The sequence below is a fragment of the Aphelocoma coerulescens genome, chromosome 3 (assembly GCF_041296385.1).
Source record: "Aphelocoma coerulescens isolate FSJ_1873_10779 chromosome 3, UR_Acoe_1.0, whole genome shotgun sequence".
NCBI classification, from domain to species: domain Eukaryota; kingdom Metazoa; phylum Chordata; class Aves; order Passeriformes; family Corvidae; genus Aphelocoma; species Aphelocoma coerulescens.
In genome coordinates, this window is record NC_091016.1 from 106641921 (window position 1) to 106664605 (window position 22685).

General features: G+C 35.4%; 1 protein-coding gene across 2 annotated transcripts in view; it reads right to left on the bottom strand.

Annotated features, from left to right (window-relative positions):
- The window catches only part of PXDN (peroxidasin), a 90637-nt gene that overhangs the window by 53904 nt on the left and 14048 nt on the right, over window positions 1-22685 (bottom strand). For both annotated transcript variants that reach the window (XM_069011513.1, XM_069011512.1), the window contains exons 2-3: window positions 4117-4188; window positions 2385-2456 (exon numbers count right to left, since the gene is read on the bottom strand). In XM_069011513.1, the coding sequence (XP_068867614.1) occupies window positions 2385-2456; window positions 4117-4188 (144 nt within the window). The remainder of the gene's footprint in view (window positions 1-2384; window positions 2457-4116; window positions 4189-22685) is intronic.

The following is a 22685-nucleotide window of genomic DNA, read 5'->3' on the forward strand; positions in this document are numbered from 1 at the left end:
TGATGTAAAGACCAACTTTAACAGTGATTAATATTTTTAATGCACAGAAAATTGAGAAAATATCTTTATTCTTTGTCAAAATGGGTTCTTCAGACAGATAGTTCTGATAACATAGATTCCTCATAAAACTCTAAACTCAAATTCAGTAAGGAATAGTACAAAGAAGCATTTGAAAATCTGATTTAGACCCTGCTGAAAAAATTTTTCAATTGAAAAAAGCAAAAAAGCTGATCTTCAGCAGTCATACAGGAATGGATCTTAATATCTATCTCTAAGAGACTGGATTTTAAAAAAAAAGCAAATTTGCTGCGTTATACTTTATATATTTTATATATAAATATATAATTGCAAATATTTTTACTTAGTTTTATAAAGGCATGTTTACTAATTGTTATAGATTTTATATTTATATATACTCACATTTTGCTAAATCAGGGCCACTGAGAAATGACAGGATTTTTAAAATTAGTCAGCAAATTATACATTTTCAGAAGCACAAGCAATCCAGTACAAGTTCTCATAAGAACACGAGTAACAGCATGGATCAATGATCTAGTTCTATGAAACATGACAGTACAAGTTAGGTTTGCAAATATCCACAGGACCAGATGATACTCAACCTCAATTTTTCCAAATGATTTGACTTTATAATAGTACCTTCTGAACAGTATTTCTCACTTTGTACACTCTCTCTCCCCTAATTTCTACTTTAGTGGATCCTATTGGAAAGAAATGTTCTGGTTTGTCCCCTTCATTTCACAGAATACAGTTAGCATTCAGTCACTCAGCTGAAACTTTCACTGCTGAACAGTATTGATTTGTTACATTTAAGCCTTCTGTATTGAAACCTGACCAGTACCAGAAATTTTGTAACTTTAAGGCTGTACAATTTAAACATTTCTATCACAGCCATTGAAACAGGCAGAAAACCCCTTAAAGTTTATTTCTGCAAAAACCCAATAGCTTTAAAGAGCTCTCTGCAGTTGAATAAATTACTACACTGAGCATTATATTTAAATTTTCCAGAGAACAACAAGAAAGCAAAAAGATCTTCTTCTTAACAATACTGACAACCATTACTACACATATATGAAAACACCAGAGTTCAGTTATTTCTTTTCGCTCTTTCATTGAACTGAACACACTGAATAGTTGAGCTTTATTTCAGGTTTACTACAGCTAGGCAAAGGCAAGCATGTGAAAATAAATAACTTATAAGAATCGAGAAAAATCTTTGTACAGTTGCTGACTGTGGAAAGAAGTTTAGCAAACCTCACTTAGTAAAACCTTATGTACTACACTACCAGAACCATCATACAAACATATCTTGTAACAAATACAATCATCATGGACTTCAATCATTCACTGGCAACAGTCTGTTCAATATTCTTTTCCCTCCTATTTTGTATAGGTTAAACAATTTCATTACTGAAAGACAATACACATAAAAATGAGAGCAGGAAATGTAATCAAGCACAACTTGGAAAAACAGGTAATGTGTCTACACAAATATATGTGATTTTCACCCTTCTCCCACCTCCTTACAGCTCTTCAGGCTTCATGCATGAAAACTACATGGAAAATTCACCTTCTGAATTGTTTCCAAAGCAATGAAATCTCAATGTGACCTTTTTTTTTCTGTACAGTCATTCAGGCAACCATCAATCAATACTCCAAGAGAATGGAGTGGAACTTTTTTAAAATGACACCCCAAAAGGTCGACTCCAGAAACTAGAGCTGAGAAACCATGACAACTTACTATGCAGCTTTAGTCTATTATGCAGACAAAAATAACACTTTTGATGCCTTTTGTTTACTCATATAATTCATACTCTTGGTATGTTTTTTAAAAATGGAAGAAGTTAGGCTTAAAATATACAGGATGACTGAAGACCTAGAACTAACAGCAAATCATATACATGCTCTGGTATTTTGAGTTTGACTGAATTTTTCACTTATGAATTCAGTGAAAAATGGAGGGATAGCTAATAAGCTTACATATGTTACAAGCTTCTGCAGACACAACCCTTGGACAAGCAAGTTTTAAACCACTTTCCAAAACGCAAAAAGAACCTGTGTGAAGATTTCAGTGAACCATTGAAAAGGTGGTTTCCTCCACCTATCGATGTATCCCTTTTTAAATTATAAGTTGCATATAAAAAACAGCGACTTGTAATTCCTTTAAAATTTATTGCCTACAGATATCAGTCTTTTATTAGCAAATACTTAGAGAAACACAGTTGCCCCCACCCCATAAATTAATTTCACAGATTTTCAGCGCAGTTTATCTCCTGATATAGTGAGTCAGGGAGTAATCACCATCTCACTTCCCACTGAAGAAGGTGTTACACAGTGATGAAGAACGTGACACTCATTTAACTTACAGATATTTCAGATTTTCAAGATCTTCAAATGCCCCACTAGGAATTCTTTTGATTTGATTGTTGTTTAGAAGCCTACAAAAAGAAATAAACAACCATTTGTTTTAACATAAAGAAACACTAGGGGAAAAAAAGTGTAAAAGCAGGTGCAATATAGTAATAAATAGAAAATGCTTTTCTCCCAAGAGTAACTGTTAGAGAAAAAAAAAGGTTATACGCTTACAGCTGCTCAGCCACTACCTTGAAGGTGAAAACCTGAAAAAAACAGACAAAATTTAAAAAAAAATAAGAAAAAATATTTAAAAAATAGTATAAAAAAGAAACAAAGATAAACAAAAAGCCAAACCCAAACAAAAAACCAAAAAAAAACCCCAGAAGTGGAATAATGCTGTTTTTTGCAGGTATCTGATATGTAGATGAAATGGGGAAGGGGAGGGGAAACCTTCCACATCAAATCTACAGATCAGTTGGAAACTGATAAAAATTATATTGACAAAGATTTGTCACTAGCAGGTGCATTAAAGTGATTTTTCCCAGCTGTTTCTTAGCAGTATCTTGTGTACCAAGTCCTTTACATTATACAGGAACACAACTGTGTATCCACAGATTTCCACTCATCCATCATACACTAGTTTTGCAAAGAGAAGGGAGCTCAAACTTAATACAACCTGTTTTTATTTGGGACTTGTGGATATCAGATCAGTGATAGTTAAAACTTGAGCTGGATATCTAGCAGAAATTGTAACTCAAAACTGGGGATGACCTGCAAACAGAGGTATGATCAAAGGAGACTGGAAATAGGGACAGTTTGTAAGAATACCTTGGCAGCACAGATTTGGACAATATACTTTTGGGGGGAAAGTCCTATAATTTCTTCTGGTGTGAATATAGAGTACAAGATGTGTCAGTATGTTTGTCATGATGTGCCTGCAGACAAATAGTGATCCAAAGCTCACTGATATCACTACTGTATTTCAGTTCATACACTACTTGTGTTCTGGGAAACAGTCACATTTGCAATCATAAGTTATGTACATTTAAAAGTCAAAATAACTTTCTATCTTAATTCCTCCTTGTGCCTGCTAATACATTAAAGAAGAGAAACATGCATGTATTTGTTTTAAAAGTGATGCCTGAAGAAATGATAGAGGAGATAAAAAGTTAAAATGACAATACTTATACTAATTGTATTATTGGTTGTAAAAGCTCTGTCTGAAAGACTTTTCTTCACAATCATATATTATAACAAAGACCTTCATGAAAAGCAGCTCAGTAGGAACAAACCCTCCTGATTCCTGCCAGTCCTGGTAAGCACATTAGAATAGGAAGGTTCAAAACATTAGAGTTTGTCAAATATTTTATAACTGTAACACATTTGCACATCTGAGCCCTTGAACAGCTTTTTTGTAACTCCATGGTTTATTGTGTGATATTCCACCAAAGCAATATAGTATGATGTCAAAAAAAAATTATACAGTAATGGTCTGCATTTTTCACTAAATTCAATTAAAGTATAGTAACAAGATACTAGTACGCAAATAATTTTCTTTCTTATTTTGATAGACATACACCTGGTTTGCCTTCAAATATTTTGGTCCTCACTCCCACTTCTCTCACCTGTGTAAATGTTAGAGCTCAAACTACTTACCTGTGGAAAGTGAGCAAATATGCCACATTATCAAATTAATCATATTAAGTCAAAAGGGAAAGGGTCTCAGGGTTGAAAAGAACTTACAGTGTGTTCAGGTTTTTAAGCCGTCTAAACTCTCCAGGCTGGATTTCTTTAATTCTATTAAATCTTAGGTCTCTGTGGAATAAAAAAAAAAAAAAAAAAAAGAAGAATCATGTTATTTAAAAAGCTATATTTTTTCATATGAAAAACTGAACTAAGCACAAGTCTTTTGTGATGACTGACCAGCCTCTGTCCATAAATCACAGCTTTTGACCAAAGCAAGACAAATCCTGTTTGACAAGTTTAAGAAGAGGATTCACCAAATCCAACCTCAGTGGTCAGCAGAAGGCTGTATCTAAGTTAAACCTGTGGTCATGAAGTATATTCTCTTCCACAGTGAAGCAACTTGTAATGGGTTGTTGAGTATTTCACTAAATTGAATTGTCTCTGTATTTTAAAAGCTGTTTGTAAAGAATATCATAGAAAAAAATGCTTATTATAAATAAACAGATAGAGAAACATTTGGATCAGAAAAAACTCAGGGAAAAGAAGAGACAGGTTTCAAGACTTTTAAGCTACTCAGTTCTTTAGTTCTGAGTAAGGAGGCTTAAGTGCCCTATGTTATCTTGCTCTTAAAACATGTAAACCCAGCTGCCTGAAGCTAGACATTTCCTTATTTAATTTTACTGTCTCTTAATTTTTCTGTGTTTCTACCATCTTCAGTTTCCCGTTAGCTTTATAGCTAAATGAGAACTTCTCCAAGAGGAAGGAAACTGATTTCTCAAGCTAAGTGTTACAGAGAGAGCAGGGACAGGGAGCAAGGTGGAAAATGGAGCAGGGATGTGGAGAAACACCATGGCTGTGCCAGTCTCACCTCTACCACCTCCTGTTCTCCCCTGGCTCCATGTCTGGCTATTGTATTACAGCAGCTCAAAATTAGTTTAACCAACTGGTCAGAACCAACAATAAACCCATGCAAAAGAATCCCAAAAAAAAACAGGAAATAATTTTCTGCCTGATAAGCAAAATGGACAGGTTTCCTGGGAGAGCACCCAGGTGAGATGGGGACTACAGCACCAGGGGAAAAGATGCAGGGCAATAGAGGACAGGTATGTCCTCTTCTCTAGCAACAGACCAAGGACACTGGGGCCTTATAGTGTCTGGTAAGCAAAAAGAAGGGAAGCAAATGGAAAGTAAGTAAAATCCGAAAGACTGTGATGCCATGTCTTAGAACACACACTTACCAGTTGCTTTCAAAAAGTAGGATATCAACATGTCACAACTGCAATCTTTGAACCAAACCTGGTCTCAATCAAAACATAAATATGCTCTGCATTTTAACAGGTAATATGCTAACAAAAGTCTCTCTGCTATTTGGTATTTGGTCAAAGGAAATACAGAAAAGCAGACAAAACACCAGCTGCATCCTAATGTCATACAACCCAACTGGCTGAGGCTGTATTAATGAGAGGTATAGTTGTCTGAAGTCTTTTTATAAAGAGCATACTTAAACATCATTCCTCATTAATCCACCCATCAGGGCTTATTCAGCTCTGGAATAATGGCCTCAGAAGGACTTTTTCTACATAAGTGGTTTAGGATGTTGCCTACTGTTCATTGCAAGGAAAGGATTAGACGTGTGGTTCTGTTTGCATTACACTCAACTGAAATACTTGGTCAGTGACTGGAATAAATGAGGGATGCAAACTGCTATCTCTTATTTAGATTATTAATTAGTTAAACTAATTCTATTTAGATTATATTATTAGTTAAACTGACTGTAGACATGCTGGACAGACCCCTTACTCAACACTCAGCGAATTGAAGATTTCCAGATTTAGAAGCACAAATTTTCAGAGCGCTAACTTGTTCTTCACAAAAGCACCTTCTTTAGTTCTACCTTAACAGCATTATGTTTTGCTCATCACTCACATGTTTCATGTGTCATTCATATATGTATGTCCCTGATGAGAAAGAGATGCTGCCTCTGAGTCACTGAACCTCAGGTCCCAAGATATTCTAAACAACCATGGAATGTCATATCCTGCACTGAAAGAAGATACAGCTGATCCCTCTGTAAGAATCATTGGACATGACATACCACTTTACTTTTCTAGCTTTTTCTAGATTACCTGAAAGTTTATTGTGTTCCAAAACAGCATTTTAGTTTTGCTAAAAATAGTCAAAAGTGCAAAAAATTCAATATTCATGAATGGAATATTGGAAACTGATTATTTTTCAAAAGCCTCAAACTACCATTACAAGTAGCAATATCTAGCTCCTAAAAAATTTTTTTCTAGCTATAAAATAATATGCATTCATCCATATGAAAAGCAAGCCTATTCCCTACAGTGACACAAAGACAATAAATAAAAATTTAACTTTCATGAACGTAAGGAAGGAGCCAGCCTGCTGGGTCAGCAACAAAACGAACCCCCTTTTGATGTGTCCAATCTACTCTGCAGTCATGAGGATAACTGGGGATTAGGAACACCAAACAAAGTAATTTATATTATTTTACTATTGCCGCATATAATACCATATTTAGTGGTATTTATTTCAACTCCTAACACTATTACCCTTCTCATATGAAGCTGTTAAACCTAAAGAACACAGTTTGAAGTTTGAAATTCTACCCATCCATTTTCATTCTACATAAAGGTATGCAAAAAAGGAGATGCAATAAAACACAGCACACAAGTTTTCTCTAGAGCACAGTACACTTGGTATCTGTAAGTAAAATTATAAAGAATATATATGTTTTGTTTAAAGTTACTACTACAATTTCATTAAAATTTGAGGAAAAAAACAATGTTACTCTTACTTAAGTGCAGGATTATGATTTTGGTCCATTCTTTCAGAGGATTTTCTTCTTCAAAGGAAGTAGCATTTCTCAGTGTTCATTCAAAGTATTTTCATTAATTTTCAGCACAAAATCCCCCAAAATTAAGAGTCAAGTGACTCACAAATAAAGAAGATAAAAGTTAAATCATAACTACAGTAGATTTCTAAAGAAGAAACTCTGTCAAACTGTCATAATCTCCCTATATAACGAGATAATACACAAGTGGATAAAGGAAATAGAATTTACATTGCATACATTAGTTTAAGGGGTGTGGTATTGGCCATTCATATAAACAATAGAGGAAATCTCTGTAAACCACGTGTTCAACTGCTAGGGGAAAAGATACACAAGACTGGTTATTGAAGTGAAAGATAGCATCAAACAGAATTGGCAAAAATCAGACTCAGTAGAAGAAAAAAAAAAAGAAAAAAAACCTGAGTCACCATTGTCACACCGTCATAGAAAAAAAACCCCAAAACACTCCACACTAATCAGAAGCACCATTTCTCAGGCTTGAAATGTCATGCCCCGTAGCATACAGACACTATATCCAGCTTATGATAACTGAATGATTTCAGGGAACAGAAGAGCTCAGAGGAAAAGCCCAACAGCAACCAGAAACATCCCCTTGGAGAGCAGGAATGAGGACTGTGTTAAGGACGAAAAATGAGTATGGGTAGCACAAGCAGCCCAGTATGAAGCAGATCTTCAAAGGCATTTGGTGTTACTAAAATAATGTGCCATCAATCAGCATGATGAGGTTTCTTGACCCTTTTTTTCTGACTAGTTCCGGCCCAACCATGCCACATGATTTTCATTCACAAAAGCCTGTTTCCTGCCCATTCATTTCTCTTTCACCTTTTTCATTGCTCCCCATTTTGCTTTTACAAACTGACATATCCTGGCTGGATGCTGTGCTTTGGGGTTCAGCGAGCCTGACTCCCACTGACCAGCCAGAGTGCCCCAGGAGGTTAAAACAGCAGAATGAGGGAGGCCACCCAGTTGTTGACTGTCATTTTTCCCCCCTCCTAACCTCTAAACAGTAAATGAAACTGATGCCTTAGGTTTTAACTTTTATATTTTTCAAATCCTGTACTGCCTAGTGTGTAACTCTGAAGTTTCTTGTTGCCTGTTAGCTACTGTTCTCTTATGCTAGTTAGACATAAAAAGCCACTATAGGTTTGCTCTCCAAGGACACCTAGATTGTCCCAGGCCCCAAAATATGTAAACTAAGGCCTCTGAAGAGGAGGGCAAACTTAGGATAGTTACATCATTAACTGGGGTTGTAATTGGAGAATTAATCCTGATATGCAAATAGACCAAACTTATAAAAGTGTGAAGAACTTGTGACCCAGGGTCCATCTTGAGTGTAGCCTTTTAACTCCCCAGGGCGTACCTTGAAGGCCCTTCAAATATATACCTACCTTTATTCCCTTATTCTTGTCTAGCCTCTGTTTTTCGGTGGCCACCTCAGGCATTAAAAGAACCAATTAAAGAAATGCAAACACCTGTGATGATGGCATTGGATTTTAGGGTATATAACAACTTTTGCATAACAAGCCAAAGATAAATGTCATGCATTTGGTTTTTAAAAAGATCTAATACATTAAACTCCTATGTGAGATTGTCTCTTTTATTATGTTTCAAACTGAAAATATTTACTTCTTAAAATTGCAGCTAGACAACATAATTCAAGTTGAAAAATCCACTTCAGCCACACAGGCTTCCACAGAAGCTAAGCCCATCACTTTGAAGCATTATGTCTTGCCTGAATAACACAAACAAAACGTGCCCATGATAGCCAGTAACCTGAATACTCTCAGGGTTATTTTCCTGGCTCCACTCAGGAGCTCTGCTCTGTGCTAATCCATGGAGCATGACCAGGAAATGTTCGGCAGAGCGCGAGGCTGCGTGGGCCAAGAACGTGCCAGGGAGCAGGCGGTCAATTTAGCAATTGGATGCCCTTGAGATTCACATTCCAGTGCCTTGGAATGGCCGTGGTCCCACAGCCCTACAAACAGCCGTGGGTCAGGACATGTGCCAAGCAGGGTGTGCACACACACGCTTTGCAGGCTTCCTATGTGCCTGAAGAGCACATAGGAGCCTGAAGAGGGTTGTACGAAGATCTGTAAGACCCAGATGTATGGCAGATAATTAAATACAATATTTGTATATGTTTTCTGTCACAAAGCAAATGAGAAATGTGCTGCAGATACTTTTTGTCTGGATGAAAATAAATCCTGTTCTTAAAAAATTCTTTATTGGAACTAACTGCATCCATTTGTCTCTCCTCCTTAGACTGCACATTCTTAACTATTTCCAATTCAGCACTGAAAATTAACTTGTAACAATATTTTTATCTAATTAAACACAGTGAAAATTTCTAAATATATAAATATTAAAAAACATTACTGTCCCATAAGATCCAATGTTCCTGTGGTACCTCCTGGCACAGCAGGACACCCTCTTTAAAGCTTGCAGTGACAGCAGTAATGAAAGATAGGGTTTCTCTGTTAACAAATCCTGATGGGGTATGGCAATATTAGGACATATGAATTCATTTCAAGTTCACAAAATAACCCTTTAGAATAACTAAAGACCTTAATAAATATTTATAACATGACAGTCACACACAGTACACAGCAAACAGTACAACATTGACCTTAAACATCAAGCGACTTACAAGAAAAATTCATTAAAGAAGTTTCACATCCCTCTGTTTGAAATACAGGAATCTCTTTGAGAGAGGGGATTGTTTTTACTTAGATCAAACCACACTCGAACGTAAAACTCTAACTTTTTATATAAAACGCCTGAAGTGCAGTTTTCCTTTATTCTTTTTTTTTTTCTAATTATTGCAAAGCAACATACAGGGTGAAAAGTAAGAATTTTAATTTCAGTTACTTTCATAAAAGGTTAGAATTCACGTATTTTAATAACATTATTTCAGATCCCTTTTTGTATATGCTTGACTTCTAAAGATTATGTTGCTTCATCAAATTCAGAAAAATCATTAACTGTTCTAAATCAAATGGATTTAAAGTAGGGATGTGAAGAACATATCGTGCTCTCATCACGCGCCTCAAAAGGCAGCCACCTTTGGATCAGATTGTGGATACTCAACACCAAAACTGGTCACCCCCAGTCATCACTCCACTGATGATAACCTATTGATCTCAGGTAATAAGCATTCACTAGTCAGCAACTACTACAAAAGGTGTCATCCTAAGCAGGGCAAATGTGAAAATTCCTTATGAAGAACTACTGGAGCAGCAGCAGGGAAGACACCAGGGCTTCTCCTCTGCTTACTCCACCCCAGCCATGTACTTCTCATCTCTGCCTGAGAACTGCACACCCTGTGACTTATTAGGGCTTGGAGGATGTCCCAGAGATCCCTCCATTGCTAGAGAGAGTATATTAAAAATGGCTTCCATTTTTTCAATTTTAATCTGTGTCAGAAAAAAAAATCATCATGACACAATATTAAGATCTTTAATAAAGAAATTAAAACCAAAATTTAACATGTTATGCTACTGCTTCTTCCATAGTCATCTTTCTCTCTATATATACACATATAATTAGCCAATTGAAACATGGATATAGAAACACTGTATTAAGTGATGATGTAATTAAAAACATTTATCTTGAGAAATATTGTATGTATGCAAAGCATAATGTCAGGGCATTCACAAAAAAACTCTCTGCGTATCACAGAAATGAGGCAGTTAAAGAGATTTAAAAGCTAGTACCACAACTGCAAGGATTCTTGGTTATCCATTTCCATCTTCCTAGCTACAGGACAGAAATGAAAGCAAAATGTAACTCATTTAAGGCTCATTTGCTTGGGTGTAACAATCAAATTTACAAAATGTAGTATAAGGAAAGAGCTTCTAACTTCATCTGCTTGAATCACCAACATAGCCCCAAAATCTTAGACTAAAGTAAGGGAGATGACTTAGTTTGCTTTAGACACTTTTTTCCCTATTATTAAAAAATGCTTGACAGGAGAACTCTAAAGTCAAAAGAAAGATTTTAAGCATAATGTGCAATTTCATCTTCTGTTTGCACCTCTCCTGATACTGAAAAAGATAAATGCAAAAATAGACTTTTGATACTATTTCCTTCTCACATTAAATAAATTTGTTATTATTTTCACTGTTGAGGCTGAGGAGGACACACAGCTGGTCTAACCAAGCATTCATTAGTTGTACTAACGCCAACCAATTCTGCTACATGAAACTATGTCTTACTTAATACTTTTTGGTTAGACCTACTATTTCATATCACCTTGACTTCACAACTTTAGAAGATCCCTTTAACAATTTGTTAATCTCCCAGCATCTAAGTTTTTCTAGTCCAAAAATGAAAATATCCTCTTAGTTTGCTTAATATTAGATGCAAACAGAACAACCTAAACACCAAGTTGCACTTACACTTGTTATATTTGTTCTAGGCAAATATATTGACCAGCATACTGCTCCCAGGTATCATAGATTAAAAATCACATTCACACATTCATGCTAAGAAACACTACATGAGAAGGAAAGTCAGTGAAACAAAAATAATTTTTAAAACCCCTATATCCTAGGAGTGTCTCCAAAACCAGTATTTGTCAATACAGAATAAAGCAAACGCATCAGATTTACCACTGGCAAACTAGAACAATGTATTTAAACTCAAGTTTAGAAGAGCTGCATTTTTATTAGCCTGTCATATTGAAAGCATCTAATTTCATACTTTAAATTGAAAATATTCGTGTATCTGTTAGTTTTAGACAAGACAAAGGCAATTTGGATGAAATCCACTTCAAATGTCATGTTGAGGCATTGATGACTTTTATTATCAGTCTTCATTTAAAAGCAAAATACTAAAGCATTTACCAATGAAACCAAATCCTGATTTTTATTAGCAGTGAAGGTAAGTATCTCATTACCTTGTTTCAAGGGTTAACCAGTACTTCAGCATTGATTTAGGACATGAATGAACTTTAGAGATATTCCCTCAGCTAAGCAAAATCACCTCAGCAGCAAAATGGAAATATCTGAAAGAACAATACTGTCTTAAGTATTTTTTAAATGGACAGGTTCTCAAATGTCCAACCTCTGCTGCAAAGGTAGATGCTTTTAAAAGCTCCAGTGAAAACTATTTAAAGCTAAACCTCTTCCTCTATAAGCAATTGTAAAGGGTATGATAATATGATATTCATTACTTTAATCTGACAAAGTAAAAGGAGGCAGTGGCAGAAATAATTTCTGGGCATAGAGCAGCGATAGGGGATACACATCATAAAGTCACCCCAGGACAGCAAGCTACTTTAAAATTATGGAATTCTCATTGTCATAACTTTCTGATATTAAGAGATATAAACAGTCTGGAAAAGATGTTTATGTGAAACACAGTTTATGTGAAACACAGTTTATGTGAAACACAGTGCACTCATTCATCTGTAAGGCTAGTTATGAAATGCTGATTGGCAACAAGAAGTGACAAAATGGAAAAATATCAATTGCTTCAGCTGTATGATATATACTGAATCTGCAAAAAAGGTGCAAACTACCTAATCTCATTTTTCTTTAAAAAAAAAAAAAAAAAAGACAGGAGTGATTTAATAGATAAATACTAGATTTGTAGATCTATTAGATTTAATAGGTTAAACCAATAATTTAAGTTAGAGAATTACCATCACGGGTTTAGCACTTTTCCAATGTGTTCATAAGGTAGGAATTGTTATAACTGGTTAACTTTACCATTGCTAAATCCAAAAGAATAAAATAAGACAAAATTTTTTCTAACCATTGCAGATTAATTACTACCCAGCAGAAATAACCTATATCTTGACCACCAAACTGCTATGTTTCTCAATACAGAACAAAAGATCTGCAAATGCCAGCAAGACTACATTGTTTATGTCTACTTTATTCTTATTCTTTTTTTATTCAAGGTCATCCCAGCAGGAAATGAAAAACAGCCATCAGCATAGTAAAAACATTCAAACAGAGCAGAGCATGAAAATTGCACAAAAGAGGTTATATAATCAAGTCAGTGGAGTAACTGGATGATGTCAATGGCACTTTAATGCTGCTTTAACTACTGCCCTGTAAAAAAATGTGTCACTTTGTTGAACAAACAAAGACACAGCCACCACTTAAAAAAAGTAAAACCAAACCCTACTTGCAGATATAGCACTACTTACAGTAATCCTCTCTATAACAGTGTAACATTTGCTAGAATACCAGAGGAACCAAGATTATTTTCTTTTTGCCTCCTTTTCAGATTTAGCCCTAGAGCTTCTTTTGCAAACAAAATTATATCATTCTCCTTTTTCTTGGCAATTCATTTTCTGGATTAATTCTTCCCGAGTGTTATTATTACATATAATATGTTATTTTCTCTGATTTATATTGCAATATTTTTATTATCTGCACATTAGCATGCAGCACATAAAAAAAGCCACTGCATTTTGAGATGAGAAATTAAAACATTATTCTCACATGGTGAGGGGGTATCATAGTCAATAATACTTAGTATACGGTAAATTCAGTAACAAAAGTAAATGGTAGGACCACAAAAATATTGAAATCTGTAGAACAGGATGCAGAACATTTGGCAGTACTCACCTTGATCATAAAACCATGCTTCAGAAAGTATAAATGAAGTGTAGATGAGCTATCAATTATCTAATTAAAATAATATTTGATTTGCACAAATATGTAAGATTTGTTGACCGGAACTTTATGCTCACATGTCTTAAAAACTCTATTTTATCAGCTACAGCTTTGGTGAATGGAGAGCTTATGCTATATCCTTCTCCAAGAGCTAAGGATTTGTTTTAACTAACAATAATTTTGCCATTACAGTTGAAAGGAAAACATTTAAATGTTAACTCAGTGAAATGCAATACAGTGTTGTCTTACTAAGTCTTTAGATCCCTTTGCTGCCCTTGTTGCCAATTTTTCCAACCAGCCATTAAAAGTGCCATTGAAAGGACTCAAGTGGGATTTGCTGGTCCAAAGTTTTAAGTCTGTAGGCTTAATTGTCAAAAATTATACATGGAAATTTTATCCTGGCATGGTTGTGGCTCTTTGTCTCATCCACTTTCAGAGTCTTCCAAAATCCATCCACTACAGAAATTATTTTGAAATTAGAAATTTTATTTTATAATGGTTTCTAATTCCCATGCTATCTTAAAAAAAAAACAAAAAAACACCAAACAAAACCAAACCCACACACACAACCAAACCCTGCTCCTTTTAACAGCATGAATAGAATTCAAAGAGATGCAATTGCTGTTTCTGCAGTCTGAGAAATACCAAGAAAATGCAAAATCTGTCTTTATTCCTCTCGGGGGGATCTATTGCTACAACCAAACAGTGAAAAGGCTGTTGACAGCACAGCCACGTTTCATTACTGATTATTTTTCACAGAAATAACCTTGGGAAAGGGCTAATTTTTTGTCCTGTGTTTGTGCTGTGCCCAATAAAATAGAGCACAACAGTTGTGTCTGAGTGCTGTCCTAACACAAATCCGCGATAGTAAAGGTCTTGGATCAATCTAATGTTTGGCACAGTCTGTGTATAGAGAGCTATGATACACTGAAATATTTTAGAGGATTAGTGACAGTTGGAGATGCAACTGTTTCTTGGTTTCCTTTTTTTAATATTTAAGAATATCCAGTTTCAACTGGACTTTGGAATAAAAACATTAAGTTTCTCCTCTATAGTAGGCTAAAGAAGACATCAAAATAGGAAGCTGACTAGTTTAAGGCTTAGCATGAACTACTGAAACAAATGCACTAGTTTTGTTTGCTTTTAAAGTTAGCAGTCCTGTGAATTACTACTGTGAAAAGCCCACAGAAATTCTGCTTTTATTCTACAGTCATAAATTAGTCTTTTGTTCCTCCCATGTACCATTCTGTAAAATAAATACTGTTTCTGCATTTCTCTGTCTCACAGGGATGCTTAATTCTAAACTCTATATCCATGAAATACTGATATTCTCAGAGGAAAGAACTGAAAGCCAGAAAGAAACATTATCATCCCTGACCTCTCACACAAGACAAGTCATACAATAATAGAGAAATTCCTGTCTTAAGGCAATTATTGCTGTCAGAGCTGAGCCATGCCTTTGAGAAATATATAAAACTGTGATTCAAGACCAAGCAAAACCTAATTATTTGCCTAGTCATTCTGGTAGTTAACTATATTCACTGTTAAAAATAGGATAGTCTCATCCTGCTTCCAACTTTCAGCTTGAGCATGTTTTTCAGTTTCTGCTCAGCAGAAACAAACAGCTTTAAGTGAGGAACAGCACTGACCATTTTTCTTAAAATAGTCCAAACACTGAAGTTCATGCATATTTTTTTTTGCAGCAGTTCTTGTAAGATTTAACAATAAATAAAGCAATCATAAAACTTCAAATAGGGGAGGGTAGGAAAAAATACTTGCAACTCTGTTATTAGTCTGATTTTTTTCTATAGCAGATTAGTTGTTTCTCTCTTTACTGTCAGGAAAATGAATGCAAATAGTGTGTATATTCATAATTGAAAACCAACACAAAATAATCACGTGTGTTTTACCAGAGTGCCTTAAGCTTCCTTCTAACTCTGACACATCAGCACCTCTCCCACAGGAGCACCCAGCTGGGTACCCCTTATGCTGGGCAAGGATCCGTGCGGGGTTGAACTCTCTGCAACAAAGACCCTACAGCTGAAAACAGGGGTGAGAGTGAGGGCTGTGAATGAAGGAACAAACTGGACAGGTAAACTAAAAAGTGTGGTTTCCCCATCACTGCAGTTTAAGTACTTCTTTCCTTGGGGCAGGCAGCCTCCTTGATGCAGTGCACGTGAGCTTGTATCATATTTATTATGCCAATAAATAACATGCAGCATCTAAAATGCCAGTGACCTTACTAAAGAATGCTCATTTTGTCTCCTTCAATTCAAAAAGAAGTTCCACAATACAGGATCAACATCAAGCCAAAGGATGTGGAAAAATTGAAGGAATTACTGCATCTAAAAATAACATCTAAATTTGACTCAAAAGCCTTTATTCATTGTAAATCTATGCGTCACTCTTCCCCCTACATAAGGGAGATTTTGTTGGAATATATTTCCAACTGTTTTGTACTTCCCACTTGTTTCCAATACAGGGATAAGTTCCAACAGACTTAGAGGAGTTGTTATAACTTATATAGATAGTTGTTCTTGTAGAATGCTGAGGACATTTTACTATGAAAATGGAAATGCTATTGGCTTGCACAAAGAGTAACAACAAAAATTCAGGTACTCTATGACTTGGCTGCAGGCTGGATTCCTGGTTTCAGACAAAGCAACAGCTCTTCCTTCCACTTCACAGAAAGTCCCAGGTCACCTCAATGAAAAAGCTGCAGCTCTTGGAATGGAATTTTCTGCTTCCTGACGTTAATGACAGGCTGCAAGAGCAGATAAGTTAGCTACTTTCTGACTGCCTCCAGCTCCTCCTGCTCCTGGCAAAGCAAACTCAGAGGAACAGGGCTCTTAGGACTCCTCGGATATTTATCTCTCCTCATGAGCACAGACAGCCCCATGGCAGGCAACTGGGCGTTCCTGTCTCTTGGGAGAAGTTGTTTTCTCCCTGTGAAGAGTAATGCAAGTGGCTACTAGAAGACATTCAACCTTAAAGTACCCAACCAAATGACATTCAGGGAAGGGAATGTCTGGGAACGGATTATTGCTTCCCTTTTCTTCTTAGGTCATGTCCATCCTCCCACAAATATCAAAATTATAAACAAAACACAGTTTTGGAGCTACTACTCATTAGGGAACAAGTTACCTTACAGAATGCATCAAGAAAATAATAAAAGATTAAAAATAAACATAATGCTTTATACATTTTTATTATATTCCATAACTTGACTCAATCAATACCCATCATGTCTTACCTCACATTGCAAAAGTAGAACTGAACTAAGTAATACTAGCCTACAACTTCTTCCCCTGCACATTTCTTCTCTTCTTTCTCTACCTAAATTAAATTGATTGGCCATCTTAAAAAACAGCTTGGAAGACTGGATTGCTGGAAATTATGGATGCATCTGAAATTTCAAAGTAAATCTTACTAGTCTTGTGTGTTTGTCAGTATTTTTAAGTTCCAGTGGCCTCAGGAGATCACATCTATTTTGCATTGTCATGCACCCTCTTCCTAGCAGTTCTAATACTGGCAGCATTAAGCCAACAATCTATTAGAAAGCACTCTTTTAAATCTCTCTGTAATTATTCTGTCCTATTGACACAATACTGAAGGTACCAGAAAAAAGTATGAAACATCTGTAGACAGAAAAATGTTTTTACGCACTTCCATGTTGTTCATAATGGAAAAAAGGTCATTTCTGAAAAAAATTAAAAATAATTCTACCCTTATTCAGTCTTCACAGTCAGTGTAATGACATTTTAAAAGTTATAATTCAATCTGATTTTCTATTTTGAACACTTTTCAACTTACATTCTTGCTTTTATTACCCCATACAAACTAGCTATAAATACTATTTGGGCCACATAGAGAGCAGCCTTACTGCCCCAGTAACATGTAATAAATAGCAAACGTGGATTCTCAAGGGGTCTTTCCTCAGTTCAAACATAAAGAACAACATTTTCATACTTGTGTGTATGTAAAAAAAAAGTTCAAACACTTGATTACTCTTGCCAAAGTAGAATGAAAATACCAGAATTATCTCTAAAATATTAAATTAAGTACAAACCTGCCTTTAAGGAATATCAGATGGTTTAAAGTATCCACATAATTAATACCTAGCATCACGACTCAACAGAGGGGACATTAATTAAAAATTAATTTGTGTAAGTTAAAATTGCAGACATTTCTGAGGTAGGACATTTGCTCTGGCAGGTGGGTAGAGTAGCCCACGGAAGCACAGAGCAGGGGCTGGTGGAACTCGCATCCCTGGCAAGGAAGGAAAGTGGAAGGGGGCTTTTTCTCAAGAAGGGGCACTTAGAGTTCTCTGTGTGTCCAAACCTGCCCCTTCAAGCTGTATCACAGATTCAGCTTATTTTTATGGTTTTCTCTGAGGGCAGGTCCTGTTTGGTGAGGTGCCAGGGGCAGGTTAGCAGGTTTCCTCAGGAGCCAGCTCCTCCTCCTACCATCTGCCCAGGCCACCCTCTCTCAGATACCACAGGCCACCAAACCAGGGAAATGACTCCGAGTGAAACCAAATGTTCTTCCCTTGCCTATTTTTCAGCTAACTCTGAGAAATGACGAAGACCACGGGCAGGAATAAGCAACTACTGCTGGTACCCAGCAGCCAAAAGAAAGCCAAGTACCACTCACAGGGTGTTTCTGAGTTTTTTGGTTTTTTTTTTAGCTGCAAAGGGGTATCTGTTTTGTTAACTAAAAAAGAAAATTGGAATAAAACAAGTAGGTATATACTAGCATTAATATACTAAATAGACCAGCTACTTAAATACATTAGACTTACTATTTTCATTTAATATGCAATCTAAATAGATAAAAAATTTTGACAAGTATTTTCAGCCAAAAATTTTTTAAAAATCTTAAGTTTCAATAAGCAGATATATTTACCAATTAATTTTCATCTTTGAATAAAAGATTCTTAGACTGTTTCTACTACTCAAAACCACATATCTGCATGTCTTGAAAATGTATAAATTAGTATAATTCCACTTGACTAAGACCACTGCCATATATGTCATATATTTGGCTTAAAAGCCAGTGAAAAAATTATTTCCCAGAAATATTAATCACCAAATTTTAAGTTCAACTGAAAAAGAATCCTCTGGGCCCACAGCTAAACTATCATTGCTGTAAGAGTGGTCAGAAGTACAAATATACCCTTCTGAGCCAAAGGCATACAAACGCCAATTCATGGCTGGGATTTCCACAAATACTTAAGACACTTCAAGAACTGAAGAGGCTGAAGACTTCGAGCCACAAACCCAGTACTTAGCACTTAAGTGCAAAACTTTCTACTGGTAAAATTTCCTCAGGCATCAGATGTTGTGCTACTACAGGAGTCCAGTGGCTGAAATCTCTCCTGAGAGATTGTACACTTGCTCGTGTCTCTGGAGGGACAAGTCCTTCCCATGTCCAAACCATACAGCTAAAGATAAGCCTGAGTTGAATCAACATTTTATTTCCCACCCACCGAAGCTTTGTCACTATGCAGTTAAAACCAACAGATTTACATAATGAAAGAGACACCAATCAAGAAAAAAACAAAACAAAACACACCCCAAATTTTAAATCGGCAAAGGCATTCAACAAGATTTACAAATCCTGATGCTATCAGAAATTTCTTACATGTGGGTCCAGATGGCAAAACCAATTTATTTTATGGGTCTACCACCATGTCCAACTATCTCCAAATTTCAATGTTAAAAAAACCAAATAAATTAATTCCACTCTAATCATAAGCTTCTTTTTAAAGCAATTTTTTGTTTACACTGTCCAGAAGATTGAAAAATGAAATATTCTTTCAGAGAAATAAGGATATTTTTAAAGTGAGGTCAGCCCGCAAAAGCCAATAAGTATATAAAGGTTATTTAAAGAACCAACCAACCAAACAGGATACAAATTCTGTCACAATGTCTGACATGTGAGACAGGTAGTTGCTCTATTCTAGCACTACTACAAAGCAATCCTTGTGGATATTCAGAGGCAAAAAAAAAGTAAATGAAAGATAATGAAAAACTCTCATCTAAGGAATCTGTGTTCTATGTACAGTGGGAATTCAAAATTTTACCAATATTGAAAGGACAAAACTAATTTGAATTCAACTTGATATTGTTAAATGGTGAGTACTAAACCAGCTTGTTCTTACTTTTTTCTCTGATGAATAAGGGATTATAAACACGTGCCATGGAGTTATAAAACTGGCCTACATAACAAACCTGAGTGTGGGGGCTGTACACAAATTACTTGCCTACCTCTTATATCTGTTTTACTTGTTCGCATTGCAACTTCATCAAAACCAGCAAATTTCCCCTGTACTATCTGAGGTGTTTGGCAATCCCAGAAATTTCTTCAAAACACAGTTCTATCTTATACCTATTGATGGATATATATCTTTTATACAGATATGACCAGTATAAAGATTGACACTGAATGCTGGTTTGTTTTGTTGTTATTTTTTTTTAATAAACGTTGCTTTCAGCCAATTAATTACTGTTCAGTTGGAAATCTCTAATGAATACTGGATTCCAGACTCTTTTTACATATTTCTTTTCTTTCCAAATCTTATATTCAATTATTCCCATGCAAGATGTATCCAAACTGTTGAAGTAAAATAGAGGATATCAAAAAGAAAACATCTACTCCAGAAAGTACATGAAGTTGACATTGTATAAAACTTCTAAGAAAATACTCATATCACAATGGAGGATAAGAGGATTTTCTGGCTAAGTTTTCAAAACTGTGGTTTACTGACTCAAGAAAAATGTTTCAACATGTATCAGCATTTTAGAAATTTCAAGTGATTTAGATTATTGATAGAAAAGTCAGAAAAAAATAATATCTTCAGTTTTAAAAATTGGTTTCAGTAAAGTATAGATTTTACCATACTAAGAAAGGTATTTACAGACCTTTAATAAATGTCTGGTAGCCATTATTTACACACTTAACAATTAAGTCTTCAATCTACAAATTAATATGCTTTAGCTATACATAAAAGTCTAACTAGCAAATATTTTTATTGATTTTACCCCCTACATAGGTGCTATTGCATTTACTTAAGCATTTCCCAGAGCAATAAAACTAAATCAGGAAGTTAATGCCTTGAATCTGGCCAAAGCAAGCCACCAACTCACAAAATCAAATTGCTCTCACTGCTCTTACAGCCCTGTTGCAGCTCTGCAGTTCTCTTTGCCTGATATAAGTATCTCCTTTTACTGGCACTTTAAATCAAATGCTTAGGCCCTTTTTACTGGAGACTTGGAACCTTACCAAAGATCTGAATTTTCTCATTCAGTCTATGTCTGTAAAAATTTCTCGGAGAGTTTATCAAAACGCCACCAAACCAAAACTTTTTTCTCGAACCCAAATTAGCAATTACCCCGAAGATTGACAAAATATCCCTTAAAAGGCATCCTGCTTTGATAGGCCATGTACTTTTATATACATATGTAACACCATCAGACTGCTACTCTAGCTTTTTACTTTATCTTAGCAGACAATGTAACGTGGCATTTATTTGTATTTGAGTTTTGAATAGCCCACTAGAGTTATCTGTGCACCAGAACACACACTGCCCCACATATTTTTCAAAATATTTTGGAAAATCTGGGAAAAAAAGCTCTCGCTTCTCATCCTTAAAACATTACAAGGCATTCATTTAGACACACTTCAAAGATTTGAATATTGGTGACTGATTTAATCTGATTATCATGATAGTTTTTCATTAAATAGAAGCCACCACAAGACACTAAATAGTGAAATTCTATAGCAAAGTAGACAACCAAAATCCTGGAAAAGTGAAGTATTTGCTTGGTGGACCTTGGACAGAGGCTATAAGCCTCTGAATTTAACTGTTTTGAGAAGTCTGCACTGAATTTCATGCTGCCCCAGTCACGATGCTCACACTGCCTAGAGATAAGTCAAGCACAAAAGGACTTATTTATGCTATATTTTTTCTCCAACAAAGGAAACCATCAGCAATATGGCTAATAAAATGCTATTAAATCTAGTCTGGCTAACACAACACAAAGAACTTGACACTTAGCAGTCATCATCCTGCTTACCAAAACCAGTCATTAGTTAAGGTAACGCTGTGTACCAAGTAATATTTTTCCTTTTTTAGACCAGCCAGGCAATGAGCAGTCTGTTGTAATAAGTGATTTAAGGGGAAAGAATGCTGAAAGAAAATATTTCCGAGAGATACAGGGAGTGGCAATTGGAAAGAGAATAAAAAATCTGAAAGTAAGAACAACAGATCACAACAAAAAGGAAGAAATGTCACAGGCAGTAAAATTAATTTGGAGTTAAAAACATTTGCTCATTGCTTTGCTTAGTAAAACTCAAAAACAACTCAGAAAAAAAACTAAGAGAGGACACACATTGTACAAAACTTCACACTTTTCATTCTACAAACTTTCACATGGTTTCAAGAAACCCTGCCAGGCACTGCACAAACTCTTTAATGTCCTAGTTTTTGCTTATCTTTGTAAATACAGATTAAACAAAAAGACATGAAGCTGAGAGACCATGTTAATCTCTCCTTCATGTCTCTTTCTCAAAATTTTGAGTCTTTGTTATTTGTAATAGACATTCAATTTTCTGTTTAAAAGAATCACTTGACTCTTATTAGCAGCAGTAATAATGCCATACCAAAAAGAAATTAAATTTGGCAGCCTGATAAGCAAAGGAAGGAAAAGGAAATATTTGAGTCATTCTGTTCCAGCTCCGTCAGCTCTCGTTGCACCATCTCTATGGATTGTCTTGAAACCCTGCCCACATTTGCAATAAGAAAACATTTAAAGTTATTTTTGTTTTGGTTTGGGTTTTTTTAATCAAATCCAAATGGAACAAATGATAAAGACAACTTAGCTCAGTTATTTCCCTTTTACTGTATATATATACACACACAGATTATGTACAGCATGTGTATATATAAATATACAGACACACACATACACACAAGTATTTAAAATACTAACTTCTTTTCATACATAAACTTCACCAGAAAGACAAGCAACTCTAAATGTTTAGATTGTGTGATACAGATTTTAAATATCACCTTTATAAATTGATCTTTTTTGCAAGTGAAGTCTTATCCTATAAGGATG